This window comes from Fringilla coelebs (genome assembly GCF_963513975.1).
Source record: "Fringilla coelebs genome assembly, chromosome: 18".
In the NCBI taxonomy this organism is placed as follows: domain Eukaryota; kingdom Metazoa; phylum Chordata; class Aves; order Passeriformes; family Fringillidae; genus Fringilla; species Fringilla coelebs.
In genome coordinates, this window is record NC_140044.1 from 15,446,920 (window position 1) to 15,472,431 (window position 25,512).

General features: G+C 49.1%; 1 protein-coding gene across 1 annotated transcript in view; it reads left to right on the plus strand.

The window, feature by feature from the left end:
• The window catches only part of LOC311160841 (fer-1-like protein 4), a gene marked incomplete at both ends in the record, with an annotated part of 39,847 nt that overhangs the window by 4,450 nt on the left and 9,885 nt on the right, over positions 1-25,512 (plus strand). Inside the window, 32 exons of the mRNA XM_084217952.1 lie at positions 1,738-1,829; positions 2,430-2,471; positions 2,578-2,742; positions 3,023-3,083; positions 4,245-4,376; positions 4,495-4,557; positions 5,571-5,655; positions 5,932-6,091; positions 6,274-6,457; positions 7,226-7,412; positions 7,620-7,984; positions 8,328-8,436; positions 9,160-9,358; positions 10,117-10,237; positions 10,865-10,965; positions 11,528-11,615; positions 14,502-14,618; positions 15,709-15,861; positions 16,100-16,277; positions 16,913-17,037; positions 17,424-17,558; positions 18,679-18,852; positions 19,091-19,207; positions 19,514-19,675; positions 20,003-20,162; positions 20,933-21,036; positions 21,428-21,559; positions 22,157-22,205; positions 23,368-23,474; positions 23,828-23,959; positions 24,671-24,781; positions 25,214-25,341. Of these exons, the coding sequence (XP_084074078.1) occupies positions 1,738-1,829; positions 2,430-2,471; positions 2,578-2,742; positions 3,023-3,083; positions 4,245-4,376; positions 4,495-4,557; positions 5,571-5,655; positions 5,932-6,091; positions 6,274-6,457; positions 7,226-7,412; positions 7,620-7,984; positions 8,328-8,436; positions 9,160-9,358; positions 10,117-10,237; positions 10,865-10,965; positions 11,528-11,615; positions 14,502-14,618; positions 15,709-15,861; positions 16,100-16,277; positions 16,913-17,037; positions 17,424-17,558; positions 18,679-18,852; positions 19,091-19,207; positions 19,514-19,675; positions 20,003-20,162; positions 20,933-21,036; positions 21,428-21,559; positions 22,157-22,205; positions 23,368-23,474; positions 23,828-23,959; positions 24,671-24,781; positions 25,214-25,341 (4,238 nt within the window). The remainder of the gene's footprint in view (positions 1-1,737; positions 1,830-2,429; positions 2,472-2,577; positions 2,743-3,022; positions 3,084-4,244; positions 4,377-4,494; positions 4,558-5,570; positions 5,656-5,931; positions 6,092-6,273; positions 6,458-7,225; positions 7,413-7,619; positions 7,985-8,327; positions 8,437-9,159; positions 9,359-10,116; positions 10,238-10,864; positions 10,966-11,527; positions 11,616-14,501; positions 14,619-15,708; positions 15,862-16,099; positions 16,278-16,912; positions 17,038-17,423; positions 17,559-18,678; positions 18,853-19,090; positions 19,208-19,513; positions 19,676-20,002; positions 20,163-20,932; positions 21,037-21,427; positions 21,560-22,156; positions 22,206-23,367; positions 23,475-23,827; positions 23,960-24,670; positions 24,782-25,213; positions 25,342-25,512) is intronic.

Genomic DNA, 25,512 nt, shown 5'->3' on the forward strand with positions numbered 1-25,512 from the left:
GTGTCTGGGACAGCATGAGTGTCACTGACACCTCACTGCCCCTCTGCTCTGTGGGTCCTGCTCTCCTCCAGCCCTGCTATTGGGGCTAAGTCAGTCCTTTGCACTTGTAGAAGATGAACGCCACCCTAAAATGAGCTGTTTCCTGCCAGCTGGGTGTGCAGGCACAGCTCAGTGGGTTCCAGATTGCCAGACCTGTGCCAGGGCAGCTGGCAGGCAGGAAGAGCAGAAGCTGAGGCAGTGGTCCTGCAAGGTGCTGCATCTCTGCTTGCTCTTTACCCAGGCAGTATGACTAAACCACATGGTGGCACATGGTATGCAAGCTCTGTGGCCACCAGACCACCAGCCTGAGTGGCACAGGTACAGGTTGCTGGTGTTACTGGACTCCTGGGTCATGGAGCAGGTCCAGGTAGAAATTGTCCATTTCCAGGATGATTTTTAGCCCATGCAGCTCACTTGATAAATGTTCATGCCAGCAAAGGGACAGGGATTAGACTCACCTCTTGGTGCTGGTAATGGCTTGAAGGAACTCCATTGTGTAAGGTCAGAGGTACACTGTGGCCTAGCCCTTTGCCCCAGGTGCCTCTTCCCTTGTGCTAATAGCAACACATGTGCTGATGAGCTGCTCCAACCAAAACACAACCACATTCAGTTTTGCCGGTTTAGTTTTGGATTGTGCAACCCTGGCTGCGCAACAGCTGCAGGGGATAGAAATAGGGCAGACAAGACTGCTCATTCAAGAGCAGCCTGGGACCCTCTCAGCTCAGCTTGGAAGAGACATGACCCCGAGAGAGAGGCTGTTCCTTTAGAAAAGTGGGAATAAAGCCATTAGACTTCCTGCTAGTCCAAATTCTGTTCTCCTCTGGGACTAGAGTTACTTGCACCCCTTCTTCTCCTGGTGAATTGAAGGAGTGTTTTTAGGGCCTTAGCTTTTCATTCAGCTTTGTCTCAGGCTTCTTCACCTTCTAGCTGTTGGTGCTGCCTTTCCTGATCACCGTACTGCTGATTTCTTGGGCTGCATTTCTTTTCCCAGAAATATGCATTTTCCAGAGATTGACCTCTGAACCCAGAGTACGCTCCTTCAGCCTACTAAGGAGTGATTCCCCCCCATGCTAGTGTTTTTGGCCTCTGCTGGGAAATCATTTGTGTTTGTGTTGGTTTGAGATCAGGCTGGTCACCTGCAGACCAAGGGTGTTCAGACCTGTGTTGGCTGTGCCAACACCCAGCGTGCTCTGTACATCTCGGGCTGTCCTTCCTTGTCTCTTGTGATGCAGGCTCTTGATGTACTGGCGGCTTCTCCAGCATTTTAATCCAAGCTGTCCTTCCTAGGGATCCTCTGCCAGCTGTCTTGTGCCACCTCCAGAGAGACTGCTCCAAATCCTGCATGTTATTGTGCAGGGCTCTCCCCAGTTCCCTTGTCAAAAATGACTCAAGGCGATTCTCTGGGCCTCTTTGTGGTAGATTTGTAAAGTTGAGCCAGCTTTTATTCAATGAAACATGGAGTTTGAGAAGCTATGGAGGAGGGAGTTTTATTATGTCTAGCTTATTGATGGAGAGAGATCATGAGAGTCTGGTATAAATATGCTTCTTGTGGGGACGTGACCACCTTTCTTCTGCATCTTTCCACCAGCTTCTCACTTATTTTTTTTCTTCCATGTCCCCCTTTCTCTTTTTTGTGACGTTTTTGCCTTTGTTTTGTGGCTACCAAGTTCTCAGGCCCTTTCACTTTCTGCTTTGTAGATCTACATTGAGTTGGATTTGCGCTACCAGCCTCCAAATAGCTCAGCGGGGAGCTGGGTTGAAGAGGATTTTGTCTATCTTATGAAAGACAGGTATGGAAATCCTAGGAAGAGAAATTTCCAGGCAGTTTGTACAGCTGCCTTTGTCAGTGGCAGCCTTTGGGATGCAATCCATCCATTTACTCTCCACTTCTGGCCAGGCTGATGCGTCTCAACTCTACAGCAGCAATAAGGGAGCAGGGCTTTTGCATAAAGAGACACTTTGTTATCACAACGAGCCTTTGACTGCAATGATCCATGGTAGGTGCTGGGAGTCCTGGCACTCCCTAGGAGTGCCCTGAGAGCATTTCTGCAGGCCTCCTGGCTTGTGGTTGCAAAGTTGCAGAGAGCATGGTTTTGGCCTCCAGCAACTCCACGTACCCTGCATGCTGGTAGTGCCCAAAGCCAGGGGAGCTGTAGGTTTCTGAGCAAACAGGATGACAGGCAGCAGCAAGGCCTGCAGAGTGTCACTTGTGGAACTAGAGGGAAAACAACAGACACATGGGGTGGACAGTGGATAAGCTTAGGAAAAAATTGCTGCTGTCCCTACCAAAAAATAAACAGTACAGTGGCTGGGGCACTGTTCCTTAAATGCATCAGAAAACAGCCGTGGCACACTGGTCTTTAGAGAAAAACATCTTTTGTTTTTTACAGTTCGGAGTTAATCATTCACAATCCTGGATTTGAACAGATGGAGTAAGTAGCCCTTGAATGTCTTGGCTCACCCTCCTGGGTGGAGGGCAGTGCACAGTCCACTTGTGAGGGCTGATGTATGGCTCATGGCATGCGATGGGGCTTGCAGGGCTGCTGAGTGGCTGAGAGTGAAGAAACTGGACAAGAAGGCTGCTGCACTAGGCAGGAAGCTGGCAAAAGGTCTGGAGACTGATGAAGAAGAGGAAGAGGAGGAAGATTTCTATGATACATCTGAGTTTGAGGCCTCGGCCGTCATCTTCAGCCCTGTGAAGAGGTATCCATGGCATGGCCTTCTTTCTTGCCCTTGCTTGGGTCCTGGTGTAGAAAGTGCCATATCGTGGGGCATTCCTGCAGCTCATGACAGTTTGCTTTGGCAAAATGTCAGAAAACTTCCATCTCTAAAGGCCCTAGATAGGGTGTGTTGGGGGTTTGCTCATTTCCAAGGCAATGGGCCATTATTTATGAGGTTTTCTGTTGCTTCCCTTGGTGTGAGGACTTACTCAGGTCCATGTTGACAAGGACACCTGCTCACCTGGGCTTCTTTTTCTGTGCAGCCGCTCCAGACTCTGCTCTGCACGGGACCTCTTTGCCATCCCAACGCCGCAGAGTTTCCAGGTACTGCAGCACTGGGTGCATGTCCCAATAGCTGCCTCTGGCCCTGCAGCCAGTCTCTTACTGCCTTGCTGAAGGCCTGGGCTTCTTCAATGGCCACATACTCTGTCAAGGCCTCTAGCATGAAGACCATCATGCTTTGTGTCACTTCCCTGGGCAAGCTGTAAGATTCCCTGAATGAACTGCATCCCTGAGCGCCGGCCACAGTATCAGTAAGCTCATGTAGTTAGCTATGGATAAACAGGAGAAGGGAATCAGCTACACGTGCCATTGCAAAACGCTGCCTGAGCAGAGCTTCAGAGAGTACCCTGGCAGGGTTGGTGCCTGCCAGCTTTCCCAGGGTCTTGTGTGTCTTCCTTAGGGACAGCTGTGGGACATGACCAGGGCCAGAGGGCCATGTGGGGGTTTGCTTGGACATGCCAGGAGGCTGTTAAGAAGTGGTGGCTCTGGCTAAATTGATTTCAGGGCAAGTCTCCCAACATGGCTATGGATTTAAATCCTCCTCTGGTTCTAAGTAAATGTGGACTCACATTTTGTCCTATCAACCAAGTAGGAAGTTTTTGTGAGGGTAGAATTTCCTGCCATCATTCCCTTGAAGCAATCATTCTGTACGTTAACCATGGCCTAATTGCTTGTACTAAGAGCAAATGTGAGAACATTTCTTTCATATCTCAGACTCGTAAGCAGTTGCAGTAAATGCAAGTAAATCATAAGCAGCTGCATTCCAGTCTTTCCAATGGTGTCCATCTCAGTAGGATTCAAAGAGGAGTATTAACAGAAGATAGAAAAAGCATCTTCTCCAAGATGCTCTGTGGCCCCTCACATTTGGGAGCAGTGGGTTTTCAACCCCTTGGGATCAGAAACCGAGGGTACAACACTTGTACTGCTGGGAAGGTCAGCTCTTGTCAAAATTACTGGGGCTCTTACACTTTATTTCCTTGCTTGTCTGAAAGAAATAATCTCAAATACTACTTTAGTCTGTCCTGGCTGTAGCAGATTTCAGCAGCCATGCTTTTGCTTGCCCTAGGCATCCAGCTCTGCATTGAGACTGCCCTGTACATGTGCATACTGGTATTCTTGAAACTATCTCAGGATGGAGGTGTAAACAAGGAGTGTGCTGATTCAGACAAGGAGGAGTGCTGGTTTTCTCCCATATTTTCTCAGGTTGGGATTAATGTAATTGAAGCACAGAAGTTGGTGGGGGTGAACATCAACCCCTTTGTTGTAGTCAAGGTGGGAGAAGAAAAGAGGCACACGGCGACACAGAAGTCAACAAACTGCCCCTTCTACAATGAAGTATGTGACATGGACAGAGGTTCTGTCCTTGCCCCACCAGTGTCCCGAGAGCCTGGGACCATCCTTGCAAGGGATGCCTTGAAGCCTGGGGCTAAGATATCTTGCTCTTCTCTTCCAGTATTTTTTGTTTGACTTCTATGAGCCAAGGGACATTTTATTGCACAGACTCATAGAGATCTCGGTATGTATGTCTTCATCTTTCACTTTCACTGGTTAGCGGTACAGCCTGATGCTTCTGTGTGTAGACACTGGGTGCAATGGGCAAAGCAAGGCTGCCAATACCATTGAGGTGTTCCAGCTGGAATCACCTGTCCACAGAGGGCCACAGGGCCTTCCTGTGTCTGTACTGGGGCAGAGACCTAGCCCTGCTCTGAGCCAGTGCTGGGCAGTGTTGCCTTCCTACCTCCTCCAGATAAGGGTTTTTCTTCACCCTGTGACTGCAGTGGGGCCTCTGGGGCACTTTCTTGCCTTTTGCCTTGTTGCCCTGCTGTTTGGCAGCAATTCCCTACTGCCCCCTTACCCTGGAGTCTCATCCTGCAGGTCCTGAAGGTAAGTGACTGATGTGAGGGGAGCTCAGAAATTATTTGTGCTGTAGAAAAGCCCAGGCAGGCAGAGAGGTTGAAAATCCCTTAGCCCAAAGCACAAAGACTTTCCCAAGACACAGGGATGTTCTGAAGACAGGTAAACCCAGCCAGCACGCCCTTTGCCAAGTGGTCTCCAGTACTTTCCCTGTGAAAAGCTGCATGTTTCTTCTGCTGCCGAGAGTTCAGCAAGAACTGAGCAAGACTTGGGATTTGGGAGAGACGCTAGCCTGGTGGGGTCATGGCTCTGCCCTAGCCCAGCAGGATATGGACACAAGGACTTCCTGTGGGAAAACAGATCTGCCCTAGCTCCACTGTTGGCCCGTGGCTACCTGGGTCTGCAGAAGCTGAATTGTTTCCACATGACTGCCTCTGTCTAGGTTTGACTGTGGGCTATGGGCTGGTGGGCTTTGTGGGAGTGGTTGGGTAGGAATGTTTGGGTAGTCCTAGGGCTAACACAGATGAGTCAATCTGCATGAAGAGCTTGCAACCACTGCCTCAGTTGTGCTTTGGAACACCTCTTGGCAGCCCTGTGTTCCTCGGAGAAATCTGGATATCTGTCACCTGGCTGTCCACACCTCATGGTGCTCAGGGGGACTTGTGCTGTCTGCAGGTTTTTCACTCAAAGAAGATACCATTTCTGGGAACTTGCATAGGAACGTTCAAGATGGATGTTGAGACAGTGTACAGCCAGCCAGGTATGAGAACTGCACCACATGCCTGTGTCTGACCCTGGCTCTGTCTGAAACTAGTGTTTCCTTCATGCTCTGATGGGTCTGGTCAAGGCCCTGGTTTAAAAGCACTTGGTTTGCATGAAGATCTGAGCTTCCTTCTCCACCCAGCTGTCTGAAGGCAGGGGAGACCTCCTGCCCCTTCAGAGGCAGGGTCCGGGCCAGAGTAGTCTTTGTGCGGACAGCGTTGGATGTGAAAAGGTACCCTGGCTGCTCCCTAAGGAACTCCTCCCCCCCTCTCAGATCACAGGTTTTTCCAGAAATGGGCAGTTATCAGTGACCCCATGGATACCCAGGCAGGTGTAAAAGGCTTTGTGAAGTGCAACATCTCTGTCTCTGCCCGTGGGGATATTGTGGGCTTCCTTCCCACCTATTCCAGGAACCAGGATGAGGATATTGAAAGGTAGATGCAATCTCTCTTCACACTACCTTTTTTGCCCCATTTCCCCCTCTTCTGATGAGCAAAGACCCAGTGAAAAAGACCTGTGGTGAGGCAGGATCCAATCTTCCTGCCAGTCAGTGAATTTCGCATCATTATGTTCTGTGGACTCCAGGAGAGAGGCAGAACATGAATTTGTCTTTCAGGAATCTGCTGCTGCCTAAGAGAGTCCCTGCAGAGAGACCCTGGGCCAGGATCTGCATCAAACTCTATCGTGCTGAGGGCCTGCCCAGCATGAGAGGAGGCATCATGGGTGGTATCTCCAAGATCATAGGGGAGAGAAAAGTCTTTATCGATCCATATGTGCAGGTGTCCTTCTGTGGGCAACAGGTGAGTCTGAGGGGAAGCTGTGTTGGGACAGGCTGATTCTCCCTTGGCTATGTGGCAGCATGTGGTGGGCTCATGGTGCCAGGAGCCTCCATGGGGCACAGCAATCCCACTGAAAATAGGCTGGGAGAGCCCAGGTGTTGCTGCTTTTAGCAGTGGTCTAGGCTGTGTGGCCATGGCTCTGCAATGTCCGAATGAGAAGGTTGTTCTCTGCTTTTGTCTCTACAGAGAGCTGCTCATAGGACATCCCCAGCCCCAGGAACAGCTACTGGCTGAGCTACCGGCTTTGCAGGCAGAAATTAATATCCTTAAATATAGGAATAAATCCTGGAGCAGAAGTCCTTTTCCTGTGTCAAGCTGGGCTCAGCCTGAGACCCTTGAGAGATTTTACTGAGATAATGACCCAGTTTTTGCACACAAGGTCAGGGTTTCTGGTCCTATAATATCCATTAATATGAGAATCAATCCCTGATTGGCACTCTTGTGGGCCTGGAGTGCTCCAGGCAACCCTTAGATACCTATGAGTCTGCTGCTCGTTTGCATTCCCTTGATTGTGAAGGTCATGACAGGGCCTTGGGACAGCCCCTCATTAATGAAACAGAGAGGAATTGCAGGAACAGGGAAAAGAGCAGGGACACTGCCACCCCCAGAGCCTGCCTGGCACTTTCTGCAGGTGGTACAAGAGTGCATGCCATTCTGAGACAAGCTCTGAGGCATCCCTTTCTCTGGGCACCAGTTGGGACTGTCACTTTCATACCTTCTCCTTCCCAGGGGGAAACGTCAGTAGAGACCAGCACCACTGAGCCCGAGTGGAATGAGCAGATCAGTTTCATTGAGATGTTCCCACCTCTGTCCAGGAAGATAAAAGTCCAGGTGCTGGATGATGCCAATGTCGGTGATGTGGCCATTGCTACACACTACATTGACCTGCAGGAGATCTCGGACCCTGACAGGAATGGTGAGGCTTGTCAGAGCTGCCTTGGGGCAGGATGTCTTGGGCAGCCCTGTGCCATGCACTTTCTGCTTGGCATGTTGGTCTCCTGGGGCTGAGAGCAGGAGTGGCTGGAGCTCTCTGACATTCTGATGTCCTGGGCAGTCTCTTTTGGGGAAGTCTTTCTGCAGCGGCACCCTAGAGCATAATGAAACCCTGTCCCTGTCTCTGCAGGCTTTAACCCCACATTTGGCCCAGCCTGGGTGAACCTGTATGGCTCCCCCCAGAACTCAACTCTGCGGGATGTCCACAAAGACCTCAATGAAGGCATAGGTGAGGGCATCTTCTACCGTGGGCGCATCCTCATGGCCATCACAGTGGAGATCTTCAGCAGCCCCAGCGCAGCAGAGAGGAAGCTTGGGTACAGGATGAGAGGTGCCCTGAGAAAAATGAAGCTGAAGAAGAAAAGTAAAAAATCCAAGGAGAAAACAAAAGAACTGAGCCAGCTGCAGGGAGAGGGGGAGGCTGGGACCTCTCAGGAGGCTGAGCAGCCCAGGGAGGTCACTGTGGAGGTGGAAGAGCTTCATCCACTCCCTGAGGTGAGTTCTCCTGTGCTGACATGGCTGATCCATGCCAGTCTTTGGCATGCACAGCTGTGAAGGGAAAGAGGCAAGGAGGGAGGCAGCCGTGTTGATGCAGTAGCCATCCCTTAGCCTACAACCTTCTCAGTGGCTTCACACAAGCATCAGCCAATCCATGGCTTTGCCCCAACACCTCAGGATTTTCAAGAAATCTTATCCTGCTTCTAGCAGCCCAGTGGTGATCTCAGTAGCATCCTGCTGAGGTCCTGTGGAAGGGCTGGCAGACATCGGTTATGCCCTGGTGCTCAGGCAGTTCTTTGGCACACGAGGCTCTCAGGCTGATTTCTGTCTCCTTGCTCAGAATGTGTTGGGGAGAAAGGATGAATTCCTTCTCTTTGCTGCCTTCTTTGAAGCCACTATGATGGACTCCTCTCTCAGCTCGAAACCTGTCAACTTTGAAGTCTCTATAGGTGGGTATTCCCCAGGGCCCCATGTCCAGAAACTCCAGTGTGAATCTCCCTCTGACAGCCAAGTCAGTTCTTCATACTGCCCTGTCAAGTCAGCTTGGGAAGTTGGGAAAGTTGAGGAACGAGTCCAGGGAGTGTGCACAGTGATTTACTAAAACCCTGAGTCTCTTCTATGGGACTGGAGATTTGCACCATTTGTGTTTTGGGAAAGTTTGTCTTCTATTAAGTAGGGGTACAAAGAAGTAGAAGGATTTGGTAGCAAGAAAGGGAAAAAAAGGAGGGAAAGCTGGGATATTGGGTTTGGCCATGTGGCACTGAGGGGATGTGACAACAAGTGATGGGGAAACAATGGCCTGAGAGTGGGTCAAAGGCCCCACCTGCTAAGCCGGACAGATGAAGATGCTTGATGCTACTTGAGGAGCTGATTCTGGCCCCAGTGTAAGGATGTAGATGGTAGTCAGGAGGCACTTGGTGGAGCTGGCAGAACTGAAGAAGGCATCCACAATACTCCTTGCAATTGATCAGCTCCCTCTTGGATCTCCTGCTTGTCCATGTGATGTGCCAATGGTTGGACAGAACTACTAGTTCCCAAAGCAGAAAATGCTTCTGTGTTTCTCTTGGCAGGAAGACTGCCAAGAGGCTGGTATTGCCAGCTAGAAAATATCTTTTCTAAAAAAACCTGAGTGATCCCACTTACCTGTTTATAATTTAATGCTCACCTTCAAGGAAACTATGGCAAATCTGAAGAGGTTGTGACCAAAGGATGGCAAAAAGTGGAAAAGGGAGAAATGAAAGGAGAAAGGCAGCCTTTACTGAATGCTGGTTCAGATGGTGAGCTGGATGCTGAAATCCTGACTCCAGCTTTAGCAGCAATGAACAAATCAGTTACAAAGAGTCAGAGACCAGAGCCCATGGAATATGACAAGTAAGTATATCTCTTTCTGTTCCACCTTTCTTGGAGCTGTTACAGCTTCCCACATTGGTTTTTCCAGATGTTATTAGAGGTCTGCTCAGCAATGCATCATAGGTTTCTCTTCCTTGCAACCCTGCAGCTTGCCATGGCCTGGATGGCTGGGATTTCCCACTAGCTCTATGAGCCCTATGGTGTCTGCTTGATGTTTGCAGATGGCCAAGGTCGGGGTCCCAAGGAAACTGAGACCTGTCAATAACAGCCATCCCTTTTCTGCTTCACAATCAGTGTCCTAAGGGCTTGTTTCCAGTGAGGAAAGAGAGGAGTACTCTTGGCATATGCTGTCCTATGTTAAACAGTCAAGACACATACACAAGCTCTTCTGATGTTTGCTCTGAGAATATTGCCTAGTTTGTCCCATAGGCCTGGCAATGTCTTGGTCTTTGTATTGTGTGGCCTGCGCCTGCTACTACTTAGTCCCATAGCAGTGAGAAATCTTGGCAACGTCCCATGCTCCTGTCAGCCTCATTTGTCTGAGCATGTGCTGCTGTCTCTACTAGAAACCCTGTGTGCTAGTTTGGGATGGCAAAGGGGCAGATCCAGCAGCTTGCACCCATGTCCATGGTGCAGAGCCCAAAACAGCCAATTAATTCCCTGTGAGGGAGACAGAGTTCAGCCTCTGCTCCCTTGCTGGATGTGCAAGTGCATGTGTTATGATATGGCATATGCTTTCTGTAGCAGTAGCCGTAACCTCCTCTGCCTGCTGTCCTTAGGTCATACAGCTGCCTGCCCATGACGCATGAAAAACCCTGCGTGCACGTATGGAGCTACTGGGAGGATCACACCTGGAGACTTTGCATTTCCAACCGGATTGTCAAACTGGCAGAGCGCCTGGTAGCATGTTCAGGATGTTTGTCTGTGGCATGATCCTTCCTGGTGTGCTTTGTTGCATGTGCAGCTGCTGTGTGAGATGTTTGCTGTCCTCATCACCCATGCAAGTCCATGTCTCTCACAGGGCTTAGTCCCACCTGCCCTTCAGACACGGTTGGGTAGGCCACATGGACTCATGCTGTGCAACTGCCTAGTGGCGGTTCCTGGAGGAGTGAGTGAAGTGATATGATGTCTGTCACAACAAGTTCCTCTGCTGCCAGTCCTGAGCTGTGTGAGCCCTGGGCAGATGATTGGGCAAGCAGAATGTCAGCCTCAGGTTGCCATGAAGGGTATGCAGTCTCTCCCCAGGACCTTGCCTTTCCCTTTTGGCTTGAGAATGTGAAAGTAGAGCTTGCCACAGTGTATGTTAGTGGCTGCTTGAGGACTGAGACACAAGGTGTTGTAACAACAAATGCTAAGGCTATCCTCAGGCTCTGGAGAGTCCCAGGCAGCATAGTGCTGATCGGCAGCAATCATGAATCCCAGCTCTGCAGAAAGGCATAAGCCATTTGTGACAAATGCATCCTCGCAAGGTTTTACTCTGACCCCTCACTAGGTGCAAGCTTTGTGAATATTGTGACTTTGCTACAGGAGCAGGGTTTGGATGACGTGGAGAAGCTCTTGAGAAGACCAAAGGCTAAAGCAGAAGAGCGGCTCAGAGAGGTGCTGGAGGAATTTGTAGGTGGATGCAGGTTAGCATGTCCCTGATGTTCTGAAGATTCTTGTTTCCAGGTTAGGAGGTCATATCATGTTCTGCCTCAGCTGTGTGCAGTCTTCTCCTTTTGAGGTGGATGTGCAGAAGGAAATGAGGATGACTTGGGAAAAGGACCCTCTCTGTAGCTCTTCAAGCTTGGAGAGGAGATTCCAGTCCTGTTCTAAGAATCTGAGGGGTCATAGATGACAGCCTCAGTGCTCCTGGGCTCTCACGTGTTTCCTAAATGTGAAGGATATTTCCTTCAATCTTTTCAATAACACAGTGAAAAGACCACTGTTTCAATCCCCATGACTACCCTGTGGGGGCTGTTATGTACTTCAGTCCACAGTGCTACAGTAGAAAGGGAGCCTCAGGTGCTGAGAATCCCCAGTGTACCTTCTGAACCAACAAGCTTGCAGAAGAGAAGGCATTGCAGAAATGGAGCCTCCAGACACATCTGGATTGGTACCAGGGATTTGGAGCTTGTGTCCCTGCTGTGAGCTGTGCTCAACATGTTGGGTGCAGAAGATACAGAGTCTGTGCTGTTTTTCTCATTGCAGGCAATATTCACTCAGCGCAGAGAGAAAAACAATGGCTCATCCAAATAACCTGGACACATGTCGGACAAAATACCTGATGCGCAACACTGTAAGTTGTGGGGTTTGGTGGTGGTTGGTGGGAACCTGTGCAATCCCTGCTCTGGGAAAACTTCTGGAGGATCAGCAGGAACTGATGCTAAGAAGGAAACCTGGAGCTAAAACTCCTATCAGTCATAGGCTTTTACTACAGCATCTCCCAACTTCTGCTCAGAGCAATACAATTTCTGGCACACGGAAAAGACACAGGGTCTGGCCATGGCTGCCCACTTTTTTGTGCAGATGCTGTGCCCTGATGCCTTCCTTCATCTCCACTGGGGCATATGTAGCTGAGGATGTGCATATTGCTGCCCGGTAGGTTGCTGGAGGCCTTTTGGTGCACCATATTCCTGCAGGCAGTTTGGTGCACCATATTCCTGGTGGCTCACTGAGATCCGCTACTCCTGAAAACTCAGCCCCTTGGCTGAGTACATATCCAGCTGTCATGGTTTGACCTGGAAGAGAGTTTTTTTTTTGGAAAGTTATGGTCAAACCAATCAGTGGCCAGATGTGAAATTGGCATTTGGTGTGGCCACTGAGGATTTGGGTACAGCTCCTCCCCGGTGGTCTAGTGGTTAGGATTTGGCGCTCCCACCGCGGCGGCCCGGGTTCGATTCCCGGTCAGGGAACCAATAATGTCATGGGTTGACCCTGGCACAGTGCCAGCGCCCCCATGAAAGGTGGATTTCCAAAATGGTTACCGTGAGATGTGACCCAGGCACAGAACAAAACAGGCTCCAACTTGGGAATGGAGGGAAAAAAAGACAACATTTTATTAATCTACATAGACACAAAAGGGGAAAAGGGAAAAACTACACACAACAATCCACAATAGAACATCTTCAAAAACACTTCTCCTCCCCCCACCTCTCCAACAAACAAATCCCCTCTAACACATCAATTCTCAATCCAATACCCTCCTTCACACACACTCTCCCCAGTTCATCAGGAGAGAGGAGTCTTCCTCTCACACCATGGGCCTCCCCAGGAAAACACTGCAAAGTCCCCAGTGCTTCCACGTCACACACTGCAGCCGCCCGAAGAAAATCTGTAGCGGTGACCATCTTCCTTCCATGTCCAGCGCTCTCACCACTGTCCATGGATCCAAACTGCTCCTTAGGTCCTTTTAAGAATGCTTTGCCCAGTTCCAAGAAGTGGCCGCCTCTCACCATTTGGGACACCTGTCCCCCCCATATTCTCTCCCCTGGGGCCTGGGGCTCTCAGGAACAGAGATCCTCCACTGGAGGCAGAGGGCTCCACCACACCCTCCCCCTCAGTCTCTGTTCTCTCTGCTTCTCCTCACGGCCTTGTCACTCCTGGCTTCTAGCCAACCGCCTCCCCCAAGGAGCAGTCTCTGTATTATCAGAAGAACTTGGTTTCGCCCGTGGCTGTGTAAGAGAAAAGTCCAGCCAAAGCCACTCCACTCATCTCCTCCACCTAGGGCACTCTCATCTGCAAGCATTCCTTCACCTAGTCAAACTTCTTCTTCTTTCCCATCCTCTTTCCCCTCTCACTCCTCAGCTGGGGAGGATCAGTGTCTTTACAGCTTCCAAAAATTCACAAAAAAGGTTAAAAGCTCGGCCTGGTCTGCTGGCAGCTGGGCACCTGCCGCCCCCTCCCACTTTCTCCTCCTGGCTGTGCTCCCAGCACAAGATAACAAATTTCAGCCTGCACAGTCTCTATCATCCTCTCTCCCAGGGGGGCTGCCCAAACCATCCCAGGACTCCTCCACCCCTGCACCTTGCTGGGGCTCCGGCCTCCCTTCTCAGGCCGCATGGCCTCCCCTCCCCCGCCCAGACGCAGCTGGGCAGGGGAGAGGTCCGAGCAACTCACCGGCCGGACTCCAAAGAGGAAATCCTTCCCCGAATCTTCTGCTTTCAACCCCTGAGTGTGTTCTCGGAGGCGTATCCAAATCCTCAGTGGCCACACCAAATGCCAATTTCACATCTGGCCACTGATTGGTTTGACCATAACTTTCCAAAAAAAAACTCTCTTCCGGGTCAAACCATGACACCAGCAGGTCTACAACAGCCATTCATCTGTCTGTCCTTAGAAAGGGCAATACTTGGGCACTTATCACCTGGCACACAAGACTAGATAGCTGAATGAGAGCACAATTACATACCCTCCATCACAGCACAGCTGTAGAGTCATAGACCCTGTCAGACTACAAAGCTTTGAAAGGCTGACCAAAATGCAGTGACAGCAGCAGGATATAAAATTTGGGCATATCTGGGTCCCAGTTCCCTTCCCTCTGCTTCATTGCGTGTTGTCACCTGAGCTATGGTGAAGGTACTCTGCTAAGCCTGACAGACTCTGGAAGAGAGAACCCACCTAAGAGATGAGTTTTCTGGTCTTGCCAGTCCATAGTGGGTGTACGTCCTGAATTTCTTCTGGATTTCATTTTTAGTTTTGATTCATCCCAAGTTTCTCTTCAGTTGTGTACACTATCTCCGATATGTACTAATAATGGTGAAAGCCAAGCCCTGTGTTGCAGTTCCTACAGCTTCATAATCCCACACTAGTGTGGCGCCAAGTTGTTCCTTAGCCAAGATCTCCTGCAGGCACTATCTGGAACCTTAGACACCACCTTCTGGAATGTTTATTCCTTAGACATCTTTGTGCCCCAAGTGATTTTAAAGCTCATGGACTTCTGTTACTGGATTATATTGTCCGGGTTGATGAGTTATTGTAGTCTCCAGCTCATGGCACCCTTTGCTCAATGGCGTGTGACAGGTTCATGGAGGTTTGCTCTCAGCAACTCGGCAGTGAGCCACGGTGGACGTCAGGGCGCAATGGGGCAAGATGGACTTGGTCAGCACAATAGGCTCCCTGCAGACCCACATGTGGATGGCAGTGGGGTATGGCTGGTTGTGTGACAGCTGTGCTTTCTGTTCAGATCCTGTACGCAAAGCAGGGGCTCCGTGTGAGGCGGCACCTGACCCGAGACAATGTCAAGGAGAAGGTTAAGGAGACAAGGAGGATCCTGGCAAAGATACGCTCCATGGCTAAAGAGGTACAGTGGCTACAAGGGAACCCCTGTTCTGAGCTGGAGAGGGTAGGCAAGGAGAGGATACTGAGCTGAAGCTTTTCCTCTGCTGTCTTCTCTCACTATGTAAAATTCCAAGTTCCAGCTACTGGAAGTTACCATGTTTCATGATAGCTGTAATGAGGGATGAGGCCAGGCAGCTTTGCAGGGCTGTTGGTGGCGGAGCAGGGGTCTAAGCAATTTTTCAGTGGGTAGGAGGCAGAGCTGGACCAGCTCCAGGCCTCCTGGGCCTCTCCACCCCACCAGCCCAAGGCCTTGTCTGCAGCAGACAGTTTTGCCTAGGAAAACAGCCTTGCTTGTGCTGCCTGCACTTCCACCAGGGTCTGACCCTAGATACTTTCTGCAGATTCGAACTTGCATTGGAATAAGATTCTCATCCATAGCAGAGACTCTTCACGCTCAGAGTTTTATTGCTTTATTTTAAGTAACTGAAAAAAATCGGTGTGTTGCTGTAGTGTCAACCAGAACGCCATGTTTGCTGACATAAGGTGGACAGATGCTGCTGAAGTTTGGAGAAGTCTTTCACCAAGTAAAGTCAAATAATTTTCACATCTTTACCTATGTGAGGGTAGAGTCATGTACAATTGTAGTGATGATATTTTTCTTCCCAAGTCACCATTTCTGTGATAGAGCTCTGCTGTTCTGGGGATGGTTGAAGACCTGCCTGTCCACAGGAAGAAGAGAATGAATTCTTTGGTTTGATTTGCTTGTGTGTGAAGCCTTATCTTTCCCTATTAAGCTGTTTTTATCTCAATCCATGACGGCTTTCACTTTTACGTTTTGAATCCTGTTTCCTGTCACACTGAGAGACAGTGAGTGACAGGCTGCATGGGGCTGAGTGGCCAGCCAGAGTTAAACCACAACACCTCCCAAGTCATATTGCAAGGCTGACTTTCAGAAGTATGAGACCAGTGTTAGGTCCTTTATTTCTGGATCGCTAAACTGCCATTGCTCAGCAGTCCCTCCTGTGGGGAGATGAAGCTTTCACCATGTCAGTGGAAGGAGGATGACACATGCTGTTCCTCTGCTGTAATGTTCCTCCCTTCCCTCCCACCAGCCCCAGTGCACTCTCCCTGATGTACTCATCTGGATGCTCAGCAACAACAGGCGTGTGGCTTATGCCAGAATTCCTGCACAAAACATCCTCTACTCAGTAGTTGAAGAGGAGAAAGGCAAAGACTGTGCAAAGATCCAGACTGTCTTTATGAAGGTAGGGTTTATTCCAAAACAGTGTGCTCTTGCTTGCTTCATGCTGTTTCCCCATCCTTGCTTTCAGCTCTCCTTCCTGAAATTCTGGAGTTCACAAAGAAACACAGCTCTCACTCCACTACTGCCTTTTACCTCTGCTGATGTGGTGCTCTTTCTCCTGTGCTCTTTGGTCAGTCCCAGGCTGATGGTGATCATCTTGGTCTGAGGTGTGAAACCTGCTAAACCTTCTGTGCTTTCAGGTCCCTGGCTTACACACTGGTGAGATCTTTGCCAAACTGGAAATCTACATGTGGCTTGGGGTAACAAAATATGCAAAAAACTGTTTGGCAGAGCTGCCTGAGGAGTTCCTTTCCGAGAGTGAGCAGGAGATAGCCCAACTCTCAGGATACAGCCCTCCCAGCCGGCTCAGCAGGGATGGTGAGTGCAGATACCAGTTCTTCACATAAGCAGGAGAGCAAGGAGTTGAGAGGTCCCATCCATGGATAAGTGTCTGTGGTGGTGAATTGTCCCACGACGGTCCTTCACCTCAGACCACACTGTGATCTGAGAATTGTAGTATGTCTGAGAATTAAGACCTGATCTAGGGTTGTCTCCAAGGCATGACTGGCATAGGCACATCCAGTTTGATCTCATGAGGATGTATTTGCACATTCACAGCTAAAGCAGCAGACTGGCAGCAGAATGGGCACTAAAGCAGCAGAATGGGTGCTTTGTAGGCATTGAATGTGCTGCCAAATTGGCAATGGGCATGAGTTCTGCCCCTCTGATGAGGCTTGGTGGTGCTCCCCCACAGTAGATGCTCATAGCAGAACACTGCACATTTCACATGTCGCATGTCATGTACTTCCCAGAGGTGTCTGGGGAGCCCACTGAGCTTGTCTGGCTTGGCTAAACCTTTTGAGATGTACTAGCCTGAGAACCACAGTCCCTAGAAGTGATAGCTATTCATCACAGAATGTGCCCACTCTTATCTGGCTGGCCTTCTCCTTTGGCCATTTTTTTGGCCTCATACAGAACTTTGTCAGGGACTTTGTCTCTCCTTTTCTTTCCAGACTTCAGCTATTTCCAGCTCCGAGCCCATCTGTATCAGGCTCGAGGGATCCTCCCTGCAGATGATAATGGTCTTTCAGATCCATTTGCAAGAGTGGTGTTTTCAACTCATTGCCAGACCACCAGGGTGAGACCACTTAAACTCTTGCCTCTGTCATCTTGGGAACCTGGGGAGAGAAAAATAACCATGCTCTTGCTGACATGTTTAGGGTCAGTGCTATGGAAGTCCTCCTGGGACTTTTGTATCTCCAAGCACTCAGGTATCTATGCTCTGAGCAGTGTGATTATGTTCAGGGAATATTTGACAGTCATTGAGCATGGTCTCAAAGGTTGATTGGCATGTGCTAGTTGACCTTGAGTGCTGATCCTACACTTTTACCACATCCCTCCTGCCAGCCACCAGCTGCATGTGGCTGTGTGAGAGAGGGAATCAGCCCAGAGTTCCTCTCTTTCCTGCATGTGGTTTATTTCCACTGACTGTGGAACACTTGGGTCTTCTGTCTCCGTCTGCAGATGCTGGAGGAGACACTGAGCCCTATGTGGAATGAGCTACTTTTGTTTGACCAACTCATTATTGATGGGAAGAAAGAAGATTTGAAAACAGAGACCCCCATCATTATAATCAACCTTTTCAGCCATAATAAATTTGTAAGTATGGCCATGCTGCCCTCCTTCTGTTGTTTCTGGAAAAGGGAAAGCAGAGGATCTCTGAGTGCTGCCACTTCTCTGTTTGGTTTCCATGACAGCTTGATGCTGGTCCACTGGTAATAGCAAGTCATGGAGACTGTGGCTGAGGTTGAGACTTTCTGACACAGAGATACTCTAAACTCATCAGGAGCTGATAAGTGCTTGTTGGATCCAGGATCTCTTATTTTTGAAGAAACATTATGCCCGCTTCCTTGGCAGGCTCACATTGCAGAGGGCTCATATCCTGGGGGAACTGATATTGCTTTTAGGGCTATTCCTTCCCTGTGTTCCCCCATGTCATTGATCAACCCTCCTCAGTCCTCCCTTTTCTCTCTTTATTAGTGCTTTAAAGTCACACTGTCTCCTAGACCCTCTTTGCTATCCTAAGGCTAATGACATAACTTGCACCAGGTTCTCCTGTTGTAACTCAGCAGCTTTCCTGTGGTTCCAGTACAAGACAAACCCTGTCAAATTGGGATGAGTCCAGAGGAGGCCACTAAGACGGAGCACAGGACAGAGGAGGAGAGCTGAGTATACTCAGCCTACAGGGGTTGAGAGAAAGCCAGTGTCTTTTTGTTGTGTGCAGCTACCTGGTGGGAAAGGATGGAAAAGCTCAGTTCAGATATCTCATGCAATGTACCAAGGGGCCCAACGGCAACCAATGAGCACAAACTGGCAAGGAAGAAAATCCATCTTGATATAAGAAAACAATTTTTACACACAGATAGAATGCATGCTTGGCTTGTAGCTCAAGAGAGCTTGTAGTGTATCCATCCTTGGAGATACTCAAACCCTGTCTGGAAGAGACTCTGAAAAACCTGATCTAGCTTTGATGTCCTCTGGTGCGTGGTGCCAGGCCGTTTGCCGAGTTCTGCATAGAGATGAACCGGGAGTTAAGTGGAGCTGCTGTAAACATGCTTTTATCTGTTCCTAGCTCTGAATGGAGCAGAGAAAATCAAAGCAGAGGATAACACGGGTGGAAGAGTAGTCTTGTACTGTCCCAGATTGGCTGGAATTAGTGGTGGTCTTTGAGGTGGTGAGATACCACAGGGATGATTTGAGTCATTCCCCTTTCCTGCAGGGCTCCTCTGAGTTCCTTGGGCAGGCCTTTGCTGTCCCACAGGTGAAGCTGGTTGATGAGCCATACACCAAACCTGCCCTGCAGTTCTTTGATTTCTACAGAGGCAGCAAAGCAGCGGGAGAGCTCATTGCCACTTTTGAACTGATTGAGCTCGATTACAGCGGCTATTTAGAGGTAACAGGCTTGTAGAAAGCTGCACATGGTTGCCAGCTCTCTGAGGAGAGCTATGTGGGTGAGGAGCTGACTGCATGGGGCCCACCAGAATTCCAAGTTGGAGGCCATATCTGGCTTTCCAATGAGAGGAGGCTGCAGGGACAGCCTGGGAGCACAGAACTAGAAGGTGGAAGAGAGGGGGCTTGTCATGGCATGGAATAGAAGTGATTTTCATCACCTGCTGGTCCTACCTGTTCAGCCATCAGTGCCTGAGGATGTGGAGCCCAAGGAGCCCGACTACCTGGAAGACCCCCGTACTGGAAGGTTCATCATCCCTGAGGGCATCCGCCCGGTACTGAAGGAGTTTCGCATAGAGGTGTGCCACTTTCTGCTGCACTGGCTTTCCCCTCAAGCTGCCCCTGGGTGGAGGGCAGGGCTTGGTGAGGGAGTCCAGTTTGATGGTCAAATGTGCCTGTGAGGCCTGAGCCAATGCCAGAAATGGAGGTGCTTGACCTGAGGGGGAAACCATCTGAGTAGCTCAACAGGCAAAGCTGCTGGGCAGCTGAGCTGGGAGAGCAGCCCTGCGCCTCTTCTGGGGACTGCGTCCTGTGGGTGGGGGGTGGTAGCATGGGCAGTGCCATGGCTGGCATGTCTCGGACAGCAGCTTCATGTTGTGCTTCAGATCCTGTTCTGGGGCCTGAGGGACCTGAAGAGAGTGAACTTGTTTGAGGTGGATGAGCCTCAGGTGATCATTGAATGTGCTGGCAAGAAGGTGGAGTCAGAGGTTATTGCGTCCTATAAAGAGAACCCCAACTTCACTGAGCTGGTCAAATACATGGATGTGGTGAGTGGGAAGGTGGATTCTGCCATGCCAGGGTACATGGCTAGTCTGTGTCACCTCACTGCGTGGGACAACATAGAAGGAGGGAAACTGCTTCCAGGATTTTGCTCTCCCATGACCACATGGTTTAGCTGCAGAACAAAACCTTTGTGAAATTGCCCATCAAGAGCCATCTTAGCCATGGCCTGTCACTGCAAGGCTTTGATTTTTGGGCATAGCTGCAAGGTGACAGCAGGCTTCTCCTTATGTGATAGGGCTGCCATAGTTTGATAGCTCAACACAGGTTGATCACCCTTACTCCTGTGAACCCCATGCATAATTCTTTTGCAGGAGCTCCCAGAGCAGGTATACCTGCACCCTCCCCTCAGCATCTTTGTGGTGGAAAAGCGTGCATTTGGGCGCACTGTGCTTGTGGGTAGCCATGTCGTGTCTGATGTGATGAAATTCTCTCCCAGAGTGCTGGAGGAGGAACCAGAGGATGTGCCCAAAGGTAAGCTTCGTGGAGAGGTTCTTACAGAGACAACAGGCAGGTTTTGTCAGTGGCAAATATCCCTGGCTCTTCCACTTTCTCTTAGCCAGGCAGCAGAATCCTCTCCCTGCAATCACAAGGTCATAGAATCACAGAATGGTTTGGGTTGGAAGGGAGCTTTAAGATCATCTTGTTCCACCTTCTGCCGTGATTAGGGACACTTTCCACTAGACCAGATTCCTCCAAGCCCTGTCCAGCCTGGCCTCTAACATTTCCAGGAATGGGGCAGCCACAGCTTCTCTGGGGAATCTGTGCCAGGGCCTCACCACCCTCCCAGGGAAGAATTTGCTCAATGAGACCTCCATCTAAAGGGAGCTGGTCCACTAGGACCAAGGATTGAAAAGTTTTCAGTTCTCTCATGTTGTCAGGTCAAAGTCTGTTCATTGGGTAATAGCTTAGCTAAATAGTTCTATGATAGCAATTGCCAGCACTCCTGATCTAGAAGCATGAAGCAGAAGCCAAAGCTTGATCCATCTGTGGCTACTTCTGAGTAGGGAAAGTATATCTCATAATTCTGAATTCCTGGGAGTCAGCAACAAGCGTATTGATGACGGTGGTTAATCTCAGTACTGTAGTTGGATTTCCAGCAGTCTTTTTGCAGGGTCTACTTTAAAAAGCTTTGAAATCAATCAGATTAGTTTTAACAGGGAGGATTTTCCCATAGCTGAAAGTAAGAAGTAGTGGGCAGAAATAAATGCATGGAAACATTAAGTTTTTTATTTTCATCTCAGCTTGCAATGTCTCATCTCACCATCATCCATCTCAGACTGTGGTAAACACTGGACTGGCAGCTGCTGACCCAGGTTCCAGCACTCACCCCCTTAGTTTTGTGCAGGTGAGTGATGTGCTGGGCCCATCAGATTTTGAAGTTTGTCAAGCCAAACTGTAGATTACAAACAACAACAACAAAAAAGTTCAGAAATTCAGTGTTAGGTTTCATCCACCAGGTCTTTTTCTGGACTGAAACTCCTCTCTCCTGCCTGCTCATTGGCAGTGCCATGTGCTGGGGCTCTGTCACAGGGACATTAAGGAGGCCTGCCCTGCACCTTGAGAATGGCTTCTTTTGTAGCAAAGAACAAAGCTGAATCCACGGGCAGCTTTGCACCTCCTGTGCTCTGCCTGAATGCTGAGCCTTTGCCGGAGGCTCCCAGGACACTGGAGGAGGGTGCATGAGTGTCCTGGGTGGTCACTTCTTCCCTCTGAACACTCTTCTCTTTTCTCTCAAGGCTCCTTTGAAGAAAATTCCTATCAATAAGCTTGTAAAGAAGGAAGATGAATATGAAGAGGAAACACTAGAACTGGAAGAACTGGATTGGTGGTCCAAGTACTATGCGTCCCTGAAAGAGCTGTATAACCAGGTAATATTTTGTGGCAGCTGCCAACAGAAGGGAAAATAGGCTGCACTGGTCTGATGAAGATATTTTCGACCATATTGAGTGTCACAGGAGCTCTCCTGGCATGGATCTGAAGGAAGATGTGAATGTTAGTGTATCAAGCATATTTAAGGTAGCCAGGTATCAAGCATCTACCTGGTGGGCTGATTTCACCAGGAGGTGGGTATTGAAACATTCCTGAGGCTCGGTACTCAAGTGGTGTGAGAATGAGGCAGCTTCTGTTGAGGGATTCCTGAAAATGTGATGTTGCTGACTTTAACAGGGACTTTCATGCTGCTTACTCTGTCCTGGTTATGTACTAGTATGTGTTATGGGAGCAGATCTGCTCCAAATTCCTTCCTTGCACTGTCAACTTAAATTCCAATCAAAACAAGCTAGAAGGAGGATCTGGGGAGAAGAAAAATGTCATTAAGACACTCATTGGATGCCATCCTGCAATGATGTTATTGCAGAATGATTTCACACTATGTCTTACTCTGCTGGCAGGAAAATGTTAGTGTTCTGTGCTTGGAAGGAGAAGCCTTTTCTGTCACAGATCTGAGGTGACTGTGTGTGTTTCAGGCATGCAGTGATGAGGAAGATGCTGAGAATGATGACCTGAATGATGCAGGTGAGTTCTCTAGCAATACCTCACTCTTTAGTGGGTAGAACCAAGATTTTATACCATCCCAAGGGTACTGCACTTGTGAGAATGGTGTCTGTGCAGACAACACCCTTGCAACATTCAGCAACAACAACATAAAAGTGAGCAAAGAGGCTGAAGACATTGACAAGGGCTATCAGGCTATTTCAAGTTGAAAACATCAAACTTTCCTGAAAAAAAATTGGAAAATAGTCAGAAAAGTGCTAAAAAATAGTGGAGTCTTGTAAAATGCTGTTAAAGCAAGTGTTTTCCTGTGTGAGAAAAATGCAGAAAAATCATCTGCTGGGATCATGAGATTGTCTAGGTGAGACCAGGAACCAGTGGTAGGATGGAGAGAGGATGATGGACATGAAAAACCATCCAGGATCTGGGAATCACTTTGTGCTTATGGGGTACTCACGTGGGGTGCAGGTGAATCAGGTAACAGGAGGTACAGAGGTAATGGACAGTGATAACAATCTTTTTATGATCTGAGAACAGTGTTACAGCTGTAGGTTCAGGTTTGCAGAGGTATAAGCAGTGACTCATATGGCTCTGACCTGGGAAAGTGCAAAGTATAAAAATTATGTAAATCATCACAATTTAAGGAGAGACTTTGAGGGTACCTGCATGCCATTAGCAGTTGAGGGATCTGGAGCCTTGGGAAATGGGACAAGTACACACCCACTCTGTCCTTGGTTTGGTGGTGCCCCTGAAAAAGGTCTAGACACGGTCTCTTTCAGCTGGCTGTGCTGAAAGTGGCACCCAAACCAACAGACCAACAAATAAGCACTCATCCAAAGAGGAGGGTGGACTCTCCTCTGTGCCTTCCCCGACAGCACCTGTGAGCTGGCCCAACCAACTTCCTTCCTTTGGTTTCCACCCAATTCCTGTCTGAATGGCGGCCATGCAGCCAAACAGGCAGGTAGGTCTGTGCCAATTTTTGTCCCCCCACCCATCCAGCCATGCTGTGCTGGGAAACCGGAGATGTTGGAAAGACACCTGTAGCAAACAGCAATAGCTCCAGTTGCCGTGACACAGGCTGAAGCCCTGGGTGAAAGCAGAAACTGTGGCTGGGGTGATTTCATGTAGAGACAGTTGATATGATGTGCGAAATCAGTGTTTCCTAATCTCTTACCATCATATCTAGATGGAGTGAATTTAAATGCATCTTCCATTGACATGGAAGCAGAGGATGAGGCAGTGATTGAAGCTGAACCTGCTCAACCCAAGAGGAAGCTCATTGCCACCCTTCAGGTGATAATTGGGGTAACCTAGTCACTTTCAGCCCTGGCCCTTTGTCCATGTCTTCCTCACCTTCCTGCAGTGGAAGTTATGCTGGGAGGAGAATCTGCAGTGTGTGCTGAGGCCCCCCCATTGCTGGACTTTAATGCAGCTAGTAAGACCTTGGAGCCAAGCTGAGATGTGCATCCACATCTAAGGCTGGCCCTAGGGACATGCAGGAAAAACATTAACATCCTGCACTGAGTAATATAGGAGTAACGTAGGACTAGGTGAAATGACTGAAACAGAGAAAGGATGGTCTTTCTGACTCTCTTTCCCTTTGAGATGGCAAGAAAAGGCCCAAAATTACTTTCTACTTATTTCAGATCTACAACTCTGAGCTGGAACATGAGTTTGGTAATTTTGAAGACTGGTTGTGTATTTTCCCCCTTCATCGTGGCAAAGCAAATGAGGATGAAGATGGAAATGAGGATGAACATTATGTGGGGAAGTACAAGGTACTGTTTCATTTGGATGACATTTGTGCTGCTTGTGGAAGAAGATCCTTATAACCTGTATTTCAGAGCAAGCCAACACCAGCAAAATCTTGCAGAGTACATAGGTGAGCAGTTTGGGCTGCAGCATGGCCAGGGTACTGTTAGTGCCTGTTGAAACAATTGTACTGTGGTCCTACTGTTTTTATCTTATAAATCCATCCAATTTAGATTTTTTAGCTGCTACAAGTAGAAAGCATGAAGCATAAAGGACTCATTCTGGTTGCAGCCTCTGGGTCTATTCAGTATGCATATAAGTATTATATAAGTAAGCTTCACTGGTTTTAAAGTTAGGAAAACTTATTTAAAAGAGGCATCATCCTCCCATCCAGGAGCTCTTGAAGACTCTGAAATATCAACTACAGAAGTTGTAGCTGTCCCTAGAAAACGTTTGGTGTCCTCTGTCTTTGGCAATCCAAAGTGCCTAGAGGGGCTCAGATCTGACATTGGCAGAGGTATGACAGCCTGCAGCCTGAATTGCAAGCAGGGATTGCCTGGGCCATGTGGACATGATTTGACCTTTGGAAAGCACTGTCTCTATGGGCACAGGGTGTCTGTGGTCTGCATGGGGAAATGGCTCTGATTTTCTAGTTGGCAGGTGAAGCTGATGGCTCCAAACCTTTCTGAGATATTGCCATGTATACCCAGCTATTCCTTAAAAAGTGTTTTCTGCAGGGCTCCTTCTATGTCTACCCCAGTGAGGAAGCTGTTACAGAGCCCAAGGTCTCCCGGGGCATTCCAAGGAACAGACCCATCAAGGTTCTTGTAAGAGTTTACATTGTTAAGGTAAGTCTCTGGGGGAGGTGACAGTAGTGCTTGGTGGTCTCTCCCCTCCCTGTGGACCTTCTGCCATTCTCTGCTCAGTAAATGCGAGCAGTGGCGCTTGTGAAAAATGTGATGCTGGCTTGAAGCCTCTGCCAGTGGAAGGCACTGACATGGAGAGTCTTCCATGCTTTGTAGCTTGAGGATGGGCAGATGGGCATTTCTTGGCTCCCCACATATGCCTTGAGATCATGAGCAAGTAGGTGAGTCCACAGCTGAAGACATCAATGGCTTGTAGGGTGAGGATTTGTGTGGGATCAAGTGGCTGTTTCACTGCTGGGGTGGTTGCTGGAGGGACCTGACTAAGCGGGCTTGGGTGGGGTCAGGCCTGTGCAATGTTCCTTGTGCAGGTTGCCCTCCACAGCTGTGTACAGCAGTATCTCTTATATATTCCAGGCTACAAATCTCTCTCCAGCAGACCCCAATGGCAAAGCAGACCCCTATGTGGTGGTGACTGTGGGGAAGCAGCAGAAGGACACCAAGGAACGATACATCCCAAAGCAGCTCAATCCTGTGTTTGGAGAGTATGCAGGAAGGTTTCATCTAATGGGTTTAATAAGAACAGTGCAAATCTGGGGCTTGAAATATGGTTCAGCATGTAAGGTCTTCTGTTCCTTTCTGATGGAGAATCTTGTGCTTTTACACAAAGCCCTTGGGCATGTCTCTTGCCTCCAGCTAACTCAGGAGCCATCATG